A 13,715-nucleotide genomic window follows, 5' to 3' on the forward strand; every position below is an offset into this window, starting at 1 on the left:
AACTGGTTCCAGCTCAAATTTCAAACTGGTTCCAGCTCAAATTTCAACACAAACAAAACTCTTCCCCATATCCAGGTCCTCTTTGAGAAACTGAGTTCACCAACAGTAAACAGTCTAAAAACTGAGCTGGGGAGCAATTTCCCTAATTCGTGGCATTGCTGTATAGCTTGGATCAAACTTCTGGTGGGATTTTAACAGCTTGAAGGTTCCCATTCCCCCAGCGACAAAACCCAATTACAAACTCCGAGGGTGGCATCTCGCTCGGGCTGTATCTGCCATACCCCAAAGTGAATTCTGTGCCCTGGAACCCACACTCTGATCACTCACACACACTCTCACACTCTCTGGGTGCTTTCCTGCTGTTCCCATAGTAACTGCTCAGGCACAAGGCAGTGCCACGACCTTCCAGTGCACACAGCCCTTAATTAAAATCTGTTTGTCCTTGAACAGGCTGCTCTGCAGAGTATCTGACTTATCTAATTAACATCACTGCTCGGATTGGGACCTGAGCAAACAAGGGGAAGGGACAGGAAGCTTTTTTCCCTGCATCACACTCTGCCAAGCCTTTGCTGCCTTGTAAAGGGACAACAGGCAAGGATGGTAATTATTAATAGAAACACAGCCCACTTGTAAAACCCACCTGCCCTTCCCACACAGCCAGAGCTACCCTGGGAAGCACCTCTGCAAGCAGTTCAATCACTTCAGGCTTAAAAGCACTCAGAAACAACGCCCAGGGCAGAGGAATCAACTAAAGGTCAATGAACAAACTCAAGCACTCTAAAGCTCCACTTATAAAAGCTTCCAGAGGCCATAGCTCAACTGTCCATAAAAAAAATGACTAAAAGGGTGAACCTGAACCACCCTGACAGGCCAGCAAAGGGAAAACAGTCAATGAGGACACACTGCAGAGGGTCCAAGCCCTCTCTTACCTCTTCTTCTGCAGGCTGTGCATTTTCTGAGCATAAACCCAGAGCTCCAAACCCACTGGCAGAAGGAAGCAGTGGGGCTGAGGTCTACTTGGAACAATTTTGCAGGCGGGCAGGATCCAGGCTTTGGAAGATGCTGATGGCATCTTCACATCTATACAACATGAACTGCTCTCCAGTTTTCACTTCATCAGAAAGTAATGTCTTCTTTCCTCTTAGAAATACAACATCCTTCATCCACTGTTGTAGCAGATAGGTGAGTTCACAGCTGAATTCCAGGAACAAGAGTACCTTGGTTCATTCACGTATTTTCAGCACTGCCCAAGAAAAAGGTCCCTAGAAGAGGCTTCAAGGTGATCAAAGGCAAGCAGTTCCCTCCTTTCTGGATTGGTCTCTTCCCAAAGCACTTTTCTTTTGTGTTCCATCAGCTATTCCTGCTGGTGCCTCTTTGCTCCATGAGCACAAGGGCTCCTGCTGCTACAAACCTCTCCTTGTCAGGTGAGGAGCTCAGGGCTCCTCCTAAAGAAGGTCACCTTTGGGCACAGCACTTACTAATCTGTCAGTCCCCAAAGAAGCCTCATCCATCTGCCACCCAGGAAGCTTTGAGAGTTCCAGGAATGATCCGAGCAGTCCTCAGACTGGGGAAAAGCAGGAGAAGGTGGATCCCACAGAGCCCATTTAAATGGGTTCCAAACCATCCCTATGGCACAACCTGCTGCCTTCCAGCCCTTGGGGAGGAAATTCCTCCTCTGCTGACACACAGTCAACACGCCTGGGCCTGTATCACCTCAGCAAGCACCTGCTGCTCAGGTCTTAATACCAGGAAAGAAGATCCCAGTTGTCCTGAGTCAGCACATCCCTGGGACAGGCTGGAGGAGCTGGGCTTGGCCACCTGGTGCAGTTCAGAAGAGACACTGCAGAACACAAGCTGCTCATCCACACCTGAGACACTGGAGCTCCTTAACACGATTCTCCCACCACACTCAACCTTTTCACCCCCAGCACAGCACGTCCCTGATCGTGGGTCTGAACAGGGGAGAGGGGGAAGGTCACTTGAAGTGGCCCCTGTCCATAAGCCTTGCCCCAAACCACTGAAAACCACTCAGATTTGTGTGTTCCTCCAGATAGGCGGGATTTCCAAGTAGCCACAGAATCAGTTTGGGTTGGAAGGGACCATAAAAATCATCCGGTCAGATCCTCCCAGACTCCGGGCCCACCACAAACAGCCAGGAAGGTCCAACAACCTTCCCAGATCCAGTCCCAAAACAAGACTCCAACACCTAAAACGTCATCTGCTGAATGCAGGAAGGTGACAGATTATGTCAAGTCTGCCCAGATAAGAACAAAGTTTCGGAGGCACCAGTTGTAATCTAGAAATCAGAACAGGGCTGGTGTGTACAGCAACAAGTCCCAGCATCACTTCCCAGCTGGAGCACCAAGTCCTGCAGGTCCTCCACACCTCAGGTTACACACCCCCATTAAACAATAATGAGGGAGGTTCCTGGAGCATTTTGAGATCCTTCTGCAAGAGGTCCCTCAAAAAGGGAAACAAAACCAAAAAGAATATTATTAAAAAAAAAAGGCAGTAAAAGGCCAAATATAAACCCAAAGTTTGGCCAAAAACATTGGAATTCTGCCAGGGGGATGAGCGAGTGGCACAACATTGGCAGATGAACTTGGTCCCCACCAAGGCAACAGCTGGGACTCTCCAACCCGGGAATGGATGTTGCTTCCGACACTCAGGAGGCAGAAGGGGGTGACCTCCCACCATGAGGTGACAAGGAGGAGGAAATCTCTTCCCAATCCAACACAAGGCAGGGCCTCCCTCCCTCCTCCTCAACTTCCTTTTGAAAGGATGACTGTTTGAAGGCAGAAAACGCTGAGAATGGCAAGAGCAGCTCCCGCCTTGAAGGAGATGATTTCCCGGGGTCGTTCATCACTGTCAGACAGCAGCTAATGATGAGCTGGAGCACAGATTGCCTTTTGGCTGCTGGCAAGCTCGCTGGAAGAATTAAAAGAGCAGCAATGTGCCTTCACAAAAGGTTCACAAACAAAATGCAAAGTCTCTCACACATCAAGTGTTTTCAAGCCACGCAGCAATTTGGAGAAGGCAGGGAGGGCCTCGGGAGCACTGGGGATGCCAAGGACACTGCCAAGGGAGGAACAAAGGGAACAGCACGAAGTGTTACCAGTGCCATTAACAATCATCACCATGACTGCTGTCAAAACACTCTAATTAGGATCTGTGTGATGATACAGGTCCCCAGAGGAGGAACGCTACTGAAAAGGTGCGTTCGAAAGCGTGGAGCCACAGCCAGACCTCCCAACACCCAGCTCTCCCTTGCCAAATATTCCAAGAAAATAACACTGCATGGACAACATCACAGCCTGTTAGGCTGGAAAACAACTGTGCAGGCTGCATTTAGCCAAGAGCTGTTCTGCAGGATCACGGGATGTGCACCAACCTCGAGCTCCCACCTCTCAGCTCTGCACCTCAGCCCTGCTCCACTCCAGGCAGGTGGAAAAAGAAGAGAACACAAAGTGCCCAGCAATTCAACTTGTCTTACCCCAACCCTCTCTTTCACACACTCAGGGCTGCCTCGCTGTCACTGCCGACAAAAAAATCCATCAAGTTCCACAGAAAATTATCATGTCACAAGACAGAGCCCAGAGACAGTTGTCTGCTGCCTTAAATATTTCAAGTATCACAGGGCAAGAGAACCTCTTCGTGCCTGCAAGGTGAAACACTGCCTTAAAAAAAAAGGGGGAAAAGGAAAGATATTTTTATAGGTATTTGATTCATATTAGTGGGGGCGACTGCAAAACTCATTCCCAATCACAGCTGCTGTAGTTCTAAAGTCAGGAATAAAGCCCAAGCTTTCAGACAGAAGGTAAGGCAGGGAAAAAAAAACCATCAAAACCATCAACAGTAGTAAAAAATCCCTCTTAGTATATCTATTGATATGAATCAGTGAAGCAACAGATTTTAGCATCTTACTTGCAATTTTAGCATCTTGTTCGCTGATAAATCTGATTCAGTTTTATTCAAAAATAAATGTCATCTCAGAGCACTGATGACAGGGGCAATTAAACATTTTTTTCCCCCAACCAAAAAGGAATCACGTTTACCAGGTGCTCAGTGGAAATGCATATTCACTGGTTTAACTAACTAAATATGCACTTAAATAATTACTTTCTTCAAGGACCTGTTGCCAGTTAATCAAGCTGGGAATTATTCCCCTTTAGCAATTTCCTTTTCTAGCCCTCACACAGCTCCTGTCCCTGAGAGGCAGCTGATGATTCTGAACCACCAGGTAACACAGCCAGGGCAGGGCTGTTCAAACCCCCCAGGGATGTCCCCTGAGGGAGTTCACACCCCACAGGAACCAGCTCAGCTTCCCCTGGGCCAAAGCCCATCCTGCTGACAAAGGGTCCAAATGTTTTCCTGGGCTCGCCTATGCGAGGAGAGCTGGTCCAGAAGCACAGCCCAAATTTATTCATGGTGAGTTTATATCCTATTTAGCCTCGGGCCAGCACTGCAAGCCAGACTGAGCTGCCCTGCTCTGCCTGGGGCACTCTCACAGCTGGTGTTTAGGGCAGCATCTCTCTGCTTACTCTGCCCCAGGCAGGGTCCTCACTGCTCATCAAGTGACACTTTCCTCACCCCAGCCTGGGGACTCACATCATTCTGTCACCAGCACATCCACAGCTGGATCTCTCTCCCTCTTGCTCCCAAATGAGGAGCTTCCATCTCTGAGAAGAAAATCTCATTACTTGCCCCTAAATACACACACTTTCAACTTCCCACCATTAAATATCACCCCACTGCCACGACACCACACATACCAATCATTCTCCAATCATTAGTCCATACTCATCCTCCTCTGTACTGCTCCAGATCATCAACACACCCAGTAGCAGCCTGGGAGGGGACTAATAAAATGCTCAATTAATTATCTCCCTCCCCAGACCAGTTCTGGTGCAATGTGTCCAGCAGTGCCCTGTGCCAGCTCTGCCCCTGCCTTCCCTCCCACGTCACATCCCCAGCACTAATCCCCTCCTGACAAGCAGCTTCCCTGCAAGGCATTTATCAAACACAGGCTGGCAGGGAAGGGGAGACACAAATCAAGATATACATGAGATCAGCCTGACCCAAACTACTTTTGGAAGTCTGAAACCAGCACACAGGAGCTGCTTCCCCTCCAGTCAGAGGGCAGAGCCTCTGGGACACTCTCACCTACATGAAATCTTATTAATGAGGGGAAGGAAACAAACCTCTTGTTTTGCTTGGAGAGGAAGAGGTCAAAGATGAAGCCATGAATGTTGTACCCCTGTCCTCCCCTGCCTCTGGGTCAAAGTGAACTGGGCCAGTTTCACATCTGTGCAGCTCTGTGTCCCCAGCACATCTGGAGGGGAGAAGGGTTCCACTCCACCCACTTTCACTGGTAGGAGCAGTGCAGCGAGTCCTTTCAGTGACCCCTGAGCTGAAAATAATAATAATATCCACACACAGTTATTGCTGCTGGGGAGGTGTTTGCTCAAGCTGGAGCTCCAGGGATTTACCCACACGAAGTGATTTTCACTGCAGTCTTTTGCTCAGGGCGTGAAACAGAGAATCCAGGGGGGAGAACTACAGGGAGTTCTGGAAGCTGCTGGGTGTGTGTGCTGGCTCCAGATTTCCTCTTCCCCTCACTGAGGCAGCATCAGTGCTCACAGTAGTCATTTCAGCTAATTGCTATCTACCATTAGCTGCAGAGTACTTACAAGGGATTCAATTCCACTGCATATTTGCTAATAAATACCAAATGACAGTGAGGAAGACAGCTGTATTTAGCTGCATTTACCCTCTTATTAGCAGCACTGAATAAGACCCCATTTCAATGCATAATGGCTCCAACAAGCTGCGTCATTGTCAGAAATTCAAATCCAAACTCCCCACTGCCTGCTTGAAAGCAAAAGTCATCCAGCATTCCCCTGCTTACACAACCTCTGTGGCTTTGATCCACAGGGACGTGGAGAACAGGAGGCAGATGGGAGTTATTTGCTGGTTTAGGAGCATTTTGTGAAGCAGCCTATGATGATGAGTTGGTAGGTGCAGCAACTTTTCAACCTAAGGACCCTAAAATATTTTGCAGAGGTGTGAGGGCAGCAATTACCTGATTTTGTGAAAAGGCAGCTAAAGGCACTGTGGGCAAATTATGCCTTGCTGTGAGTCAGCTGAAGGGAATGGAAAGGAACCCAGGAGCCCTGGCTCCCAGCACCTCTTCCAGGTGCCATGTGGAGCTGATCCATCAGGAACGAGGTGCAGCATCTTCCACCCAGGCAAGGATCCTCCCACAGCTCGTGCCACCAGCTCAGCATGATGCCAAACAATCCCTGAAGATGCCCCCAACTCCAGGAGCTGAAGATGGCCTCTGGAAACCTGGTCTACACATGGAAGGACTGGGCTCTCAATAAGTTATACACAAGGAAGAATTATCCTGATTCCATGTACCAAATCCTTCCCACAAATACAGCTGGACCCACAGGAAGAACAGAGAGCACAATGAAATTTTTCTGTGTCATCTGAGGAGTGAAATCTCTAAAAGGCAATGAGCACAAATTTAAGCCTTTGTGCTCCAAAATTACTCAAATATCAAAGGGCCATGATGGATGTAATTAACTTCCAGCACTTGAAAATGCTCAGACGAGATTAAGGTGCAAATGTGGATTTCATCTCATCCTGGTTAACAGTTTCATTTGATACCCAGTTTCAAAGCACTTAAATTATAAAATGCAAATACTTCCCAGGGTCTAAGGAAATGATGATTAAGGAGATACCGATTTGAAAATTAATTCATTAAAACATGTTCTGACTCCCAAATGAAAAAAAAAATTATTATAAATCCACCAAGCATATGAACTGATGGAGATTACTCTGAAGGGGAACTGAGTGAGGAGAACTTGCTTTCAAGGAGAGTGAGAAGGAAACCTTCTGAGGAGCTTGGAATACAATTCATCAGCAGGGTATGAACCCAACCACCACCTGCCATGTGAGGAAAAGATGAATAAACACAGGGGCCAGCAGCACCAGCCCTGCCAAACGCTGCTGGAGTCATGATGCTCCTGCCTGAGGATGCTCTTTGGTCCCCAGCAGGCACAAGGGAGGATGCTCAGCTGTGTGTCAGCAGTCTGTTCATACCTGCAGACCACAGAACCCTGCAGAGCTCCAGGCAAGGCAGCACCTGCAACAGGAGGGGATTTTAGGCATTCCTGCCTCACCACAGAGATCTGAGATGGACTCAGCACACCCAGGGAAGCTTCCTGAGTTTTTCCAGGAGCGTTTTGCTTTCTCGTACAACACCTTTAACGAGATGAATCCATCACACTGCCACGAAACAACGCTCTGGGGATGATTTCCCCAGCACTGAAGTGCTTTGTCTTTCAGTCACTTCCAGAAAGCAGAGAGCAAGGGAGGGCAGGGAGGCTGAATGGCTTTTCATTATAAAATTACTTTGGCAATTAGGTCAACACATCCTCTCACTAAAATATATGCTGTGATTTAAACCAGCATAGTGTTCCTGCTGTGGGATACAGTGGGTTACAGTTGCCATATACATTAGAAAAACAAGTAGTTGGCTCATCAAAACTCCACAGTGAAAACAGCCAATTTATTGGCTACACATTTGATTTATGCCATTCAGCTTCTACTGCCCACCAATATACAGGGGCTCATTCATGCCCAACTTACTGCTGAAAATGGGTAGGATCTGGTGTGAGGGATTCTCTTTCCCAATTCAGAAGCACTGTAAATGAGATCAGAGATGTGCAAACATCTCTTCTCTAAAACTGTCCCCCCCAGACATGCAGTGGGGACTCAGCAGCCAGTTCCCATGGGAGCAGCCTGGATGCTCTCCTGGGGCGGGAGAGGGGACTGCCTGGCCCCTCCTGTCCTCTCCATCAGGGATGAGTCCTCACAGACCACAGTGAAGCTACAACATGGCAGTGACAGCTCAGATCAGACACAGAACATGTGCAGGGACTGGAGCTGTGAGCCAGCCTGGACTGCTGAGCATCACAGCCTCGCCCAGTTCCTGCCCCAGGGTCCTGCCACCCCCAGCTGCCAGCAGGGTCAAGCTCAGCTCCACAAGTGCCACCAGCACAATCATGCCAGTTATTCCATGCACAGGCTGAGGGGCTGGATGAGGTTTCCTTTCCTGCACACCCAGACTCCTTCTCTGAAGCCAAGTGAAAGCAAGTCTTGTTTTCCCAGAAACGCTGAGGCCACAGGCCCAGGTCTATTCTCAGTTCAAGCTGCCTGGAAACCCCTCCAGCTGCAGCCCCTGCTTCTCCTTCCTCTCTCAGCCTGCCAGTTGCTCCTGCCTCGAGCATGGACTTGCAGCAGGGAAACAACTGCACATTGAAAAGGTGCTTCCAACTCCCAGCAACAGCAGGGACTGTGTTACGGTGAAGCCCCGCTGGACAAAGGAAGCCACTTCTGCCTGTCCCAGCTCCTTGTCCATGTCCAACCTCATCTCAAACCTCCTGCAGCAGTTGGAGGCTGCACACATTCCCCACATGCTGCCTCTTTCCTGCCCACAGACCCCTGCAAAGCGCTGATCACACTCAGGGGACAGCAAAGGGATCGTCATTGTGATGCAGCGCGAAAGGAAACGATGACAAAGTTCACACCAGGGTTTTTTCCACTGACTCCACAGCGACCTACAGCCAATTTGGTTCTGTTCCCTTCCTGTCTCATCTGCTTCCGTCTGCCCCAAGCCAAGTGTTTCAGTCCAAGAGAGGGGGGCCTTTGGGATCCATCGGAAAACTCACACCCTGATCCTGGGCCATCCAGGCTTTGAGCCAGGGAGATGCTGAGCGATCACAGCTCACCAAGAGGCTGCTGAGGATGCTCTGCAGCTCCAGCACTCCCACCTGAGAGGGGTTTGGATGTGACCTTAGTGACAGAACCAGACAACCCTCATCTTCCTCCAGAAGTCACTGGAAAGCAAATGGCGGGAACCAAACAAGTCCAGTGAATCCAAACAAGCAGCAGCTTCTTTTTCAAACAACCATTTGGTAAAGCCTGTGAGGAGGGTGACATCAAGCCAGAGCCCATGACAGTTCCTCCCTTGGTGATTACAGCCCTCCATGCCCAAACCAGAGGAATCCACAGAGGTGCCTCTCCTGGGTCACACAGGGCACGTGGGCAGAGCTCGTGGCCGGGCTGAAGCGACGCCAGGCACTGGGACAGAGTGTTGTTGGCAAAGCTGCAGCAGAGCAGATTGCACCAATTTTACATTGTTTTTCTGCAGCTGTCTCCTGCTCTGAGGGCTGTTAAAAGCATTGTTGTGTTCTTCCTGAGAATTCCAGGGGTGCCAAAAATCAGACATCAGCCCAGAGCCACTCGTGCATTTTAAAGGCTGCCTTGGCCAACTGTGTGAGAGCTCACACAGGACACTGCCCTTCTCCCTGGCTGCTACACAGCCACAGGGCATCCCTCTGGGTTTTGTAAAGATAATATTCCACATCTGTCTGAAAAACCAGGAAAGAGGCTCCCCAAGAGCTCAGATATCAGCCAGGTGTCCACTGCAGCCCTTGCCAGCATCTCTGTGAACTGTTTCTGCAGCTCCTCTGTGCAAAAACCAGACTAGCAGAGCAGCACCAGAAGGGTTTTTGGGTTCTCCATGGCATTACGGAAAAATCTATGCATCCCATCAATCTGCAAGCGTGGCAGGATTCCCAGAAAGCCAAGCAGTTCACATGCCAGGGGAGAATTACACTCGGCTCATCCAAGGAGAGCAGACCCACCGTCTCACACCGGCTGTGGTGGGTGTCTGCTGCCCCTGCAGGGAACCCTGGAGCTCCAGCACCCTGCAAGCTGGTTCCACTGCTTCCAGAGGATGGTGTGGCTGAGTCCTCCACCACATTTTCCCAGATTTTTAGCACTTCTGTCCCAGTATAGCTCCATGGGTAACACCTACCCGGGAAACACTTGGCATGTCTGTACAAATCCAGTGCAGGGAGGCAAGTCCTGCTCCTCCCCACATCCCACAGCAGGTTTTGCTCCAACACTGTGGCATTAGTGCAGTTCAGTCAGTGTGTAAACAGCAGGCAAGCACATATTGTGATATGAGTTTGCCATGTAGAGCAAAGCATGGTGTGTCCTTGCATCTGCGAAACGGGCTCTGGTCCTGTTCTTCCATAGGAGGAATTCATTGGTATAAACATCGTGTTTCTTGAAGAGTCTTTCCAAATACAGCAAGAAGGCTCCTCTCCACAGACCTGTTTTAGGTTTAGGGTAGCTCCTTCTTGCAACCTCACAGGTATTGCTGTGGCTTTATAAAGACCACAGGCTGCTGCTCTGGAGCACTGGAAGAACTCACTGCTCCCCTCCTGCCTCACACTGGTGAGAGAAGGGAGGATACAGCACCAGGGTCACAGACCTGCCCAAATCCAGGGAGCTCATTTCTCCTGACAGTTGAATAATGCAAGTCTTCAGGAAAAAAAGAAAATCTCTGCTCCTGCAGAGAGACATCCCCATCATCCAGCAGGGAAAGAAAGACATGGCCCAGCACCAGGCTGCACAGAGAAACGTGCTTGGGGAGCAGCAACAGGGAGGAGACAGGCGACAAAACAGCTCTTACCTTACTCCATAAGGGTGATGGGCTGGGAAAGCTGCTGCCATGCAGGAACAACACAGCTTCCCCAAGGATTTCGTGTGCTGGAGGAGCCTGCCTGTTTTAATCCAGGGCATTATGGAGTGGCTGCATTTGTGCTGCACAAACATCCTCCATGAACCTTTCAGGAGCACTTACGTCCTCCAACACACATGGTTTTAATTGGGAATTCTTTTTTTTTTCCACTTTAATTCCAGTCACATGTTCTGAGCTGTTACTTTTCTCTCCTCTGTGTGTATAGATAGCTGTATTCTCACAGTCTCCTGTCTGGGTGCCACACTTGCCTCAGGCAACCAGCTCCCAGAGCCGTCAGCCTCCACAAATGACTCAGTTCTGTTGGGAGCCAGGTCTGCAAACCATCTCCTGCCTTCCCTTCCCAAGGCTGCTGCTCACACAGCTGCCCTGGGCTGGGCAGGTGAGCTCTGCCCTCTGCACGTGGCCTCAGAGCTTCACCAAGCTGGAGTCAGACCCCACTTCAGCAAACCCAACGGGAATCCAAGTCTGGTGAGAACCTCACCCAGGGTCCTTCAGAAAGAGACTTCCACCACAGAAGAATCATTTTGTTCGGGGTGGGGGGGAGCCAAGGGCAGGACACACATCAGTTCTCTGCTCACTCCTCATCCTTGTGCAAGATCTCTCACAGGTCTCTGCAAAACCATCACTCACTGGCACGACTGATGACAACTTTCTGCCAAAAACACTGATGCCAAAGGGTGGTTTTGGTGAAGAAAACATACATTTTGCAGACTGAGTTTTCCTTTTCTTCCAGGGCAGCGGAGGAAAAAGTGGGTATTTTCAACCACTTCATTTTTAACCCCTTAGACAGCTGACCATGTTGACGAAGCTCCCTGTGGAGCCTGATCTCCTCAGAGCCTGTGGTCCCTGCTGGCACACTCAGTCTGCACTCCCTGCCTGCACATCAAAGGGATGAGCCCAGATAAAACAGCAGCCTTCCCTTCTCCCAGGGCTTTACCCAGGAAAGCACCAAACCACAGACTTCCATCAACGAACCGGTTCATGCTTGTACTTTCCTGGATTACTGCCCTGATGGAAGCAATTCATACAAGAGCTGGCCAAGGGCTGTGGCCTTGAAATTCTGGGCACATCACAGTGAACTCATATGTTTTATTATTTAGAGCCAGGCAGGAGCTCAGACACTCGGCTGAACTCAGAGGCCAGGAAATGCCTTGAGGTGCACGTGGAGTATCACAATTCCAGGACACTCAGCTGCTTTTATGGATGTAAGTCCACGCTCACTCTCCAGAAGATGTTGGCACATGGGCTTCCCAAGCTGCTCCTTGCTGAAATCAGAAGGGCTTATTTGTCACAAGGGGGAAGAGGAACACACGTGGCTTACGATGCTCGATATTTTCATCTGTTGAATTCATTTGCTGGTGGTTTGTATCCCTCCAGAAAGCTTGGCTGATGAACAAGCTGAATCTGATGGGCCTCTGTGTTTTGCAGCAAGATGAAATCCCCAGTGCATTTTCTCCACACAAATCTCTGCAGACAGTTGCTAAAAAAGGGGCTGTCCCTGAGGCTGCACCAGCTGTGATGTGGTAACTACAGGAGCATTGCTGGAGTCCAGTGATGACAAGATCCTCCTCAAAGCACTGGCAGCTCCTGCCCATCCCAAATGCTTCCTGCCTGGCTGTAACAGATGTGTGGCTTTTTTCCCCTCCATCTTTCACCATACCCCAAAGGCAGAGCACCCAGGAACTCCACTCACTTATGCAATTTAACTTGCAGGATTTTCTCCGTGTCCCTCTCTCCCTTTTTAAATTACCTGCTCTCTTCCCAAACCCTGAGAGAGAGAAGTTGTGGAGTCACAGGTGCCTGAGCACTTTAAAAACTCAGGGCTGTTGTGCTTTCTTCAAGCCAGTACCTGGAGTTGGGCTCTTCCCAGTGACCAGACCCCAGGGCCACCCAGGCTGCTCCTTTCCCTGTGGTTTGCAGTGTTCCCACCACACTTGCAAGGCACACCTTGTAAAATGGGCAGAGCCTGGTGTTTCATTCACCAGCTGGCAACTCCCTTCAAAAACAACCTTTTTTTACCTCCATCCCACGTTAAGGAGAACAGCAGAGCCGTTGTGATTTCATGTGACACCAGGGCTGCACTGCCCAGCACAGCTCAGGAGAGGATGGAGCCAAGGTCTCCAAAATCACAATTTCCCTCACAGTGACGTGGGTAAGGAAGTGCTGAAAGGAAGGAGCAGGAGCCAGGACATTCAGCTCCCAGCTTTGCCACCTCTATTCTCTTTCACCCCAAAGACTCTACAATTTCACACCCTTGAAAATAAGAAACACTATTTCCCAGAAAGGCTGCAATGAAATACTGATGTTTACCAAGCACTCTGAACCCCTGGAACGGATGTAATCCTGCCAGGATCCACTCAGTACAGCAATACAAACCAGGAATAACAGGAATTAACAAATAGCCCAGAGAGATGAATATTAATCAGCACTTTCCAGGTCTCCTCAGGCATGAATGGATATTCCACAGTTGGAGTGCACAAAGAGCCACCTCAACCCTGCATCCTGGATCACAAGAGAAACTTGCCCCACTGTTAATTTGGGCTCAAGCTGCTCCAGAGCACAGGAAATCACAGAATTTGCACCAGAATGCCCAGGGAGGTACCAGCAGCTGAGTCTCTTCCTGCTGTCCAGGTGAACACTCAGAAATCACAAAATCAACTAGGTTGGAAAAGACCTCTGAGATAACCAAGCCCAACCTATGACCTAACACCACCTTGTCAACTAGACCATGGCACTGAGTGCCACTTCCAGTCTTTTCTTAAACACAAAAAAGTGGCACCTGCTGTGAGCAAACACAGCCCAGTGCTCTGCAAAAATCACAGGAGTGTCAGGGAAGTCCTGGAAACACAGAACTGGGAAGCCACTTGGGACAGGAAACCCTCCATTCCACCTGTCAACACATGTGGCTGTGAAGCTTTGTTAATCAGCACCACACACACACACTGACACTGGGACCTCTTGCTTGTCCCAGCTGTGGGATGGAGCTTCCCCTTGGGAGCTCAGCACAACTATTAATTATTTGTGTTGCCCATGGCAGAGCTGGTCTCCCTGAGCAGCAGAAGTCGTTCCTCCCAGGCTCCCCGGGGCAGGCAAG

The 13,715-nt window shown here is 49.7% G+C and overlaps 1 protein-coding gene across 3 annotated transcripts in view; it reads right to left on the bottom strand.

The window, feature by feature from the left end:
* Positions 1–13,715, bottom strand: part of GPSM1 (G protein signaling modulator 1) — a 110,116-nt gene that overhangs the window by 48,946 nt on the left and 47,455 nt on the right. The window contains exon 1 of one of the 3 annotated variants that reach the window (XM_027687390.1): positions 930–1,256. The exons of the other annotated variants lie outside the window; for them this stretch is intronic. Coding sequence (XP_027543191.1) covers positions 930–1,072 — 143 coding nt within the window. The 5' untranslated portion in view covers positions 1,073–1,256. Of the gene's footprint in view, positions 1–929; positions 1,257–13,715 lie in introns of those variants that run through there. 3 annotated transcript variants of the gene reach the window in all.

Source organism: Neopelma chrysocephalum, unplaced genomic scaffold (assembly GCF_003984885.1).
Source record: "Neopelma chrysocephalum unplaced genomic scaffold, ASM398488v2 Primary Assembly neopelma1_74, whole genome shotgun sequence".
Classification (NCBI taxonomy): domain Eukaryota; kingdom Metazoa; phylum Chordata; class Aves; order Passeriformes; family Pipridae; genus Neopelma; species Neopelma chrysocephalum.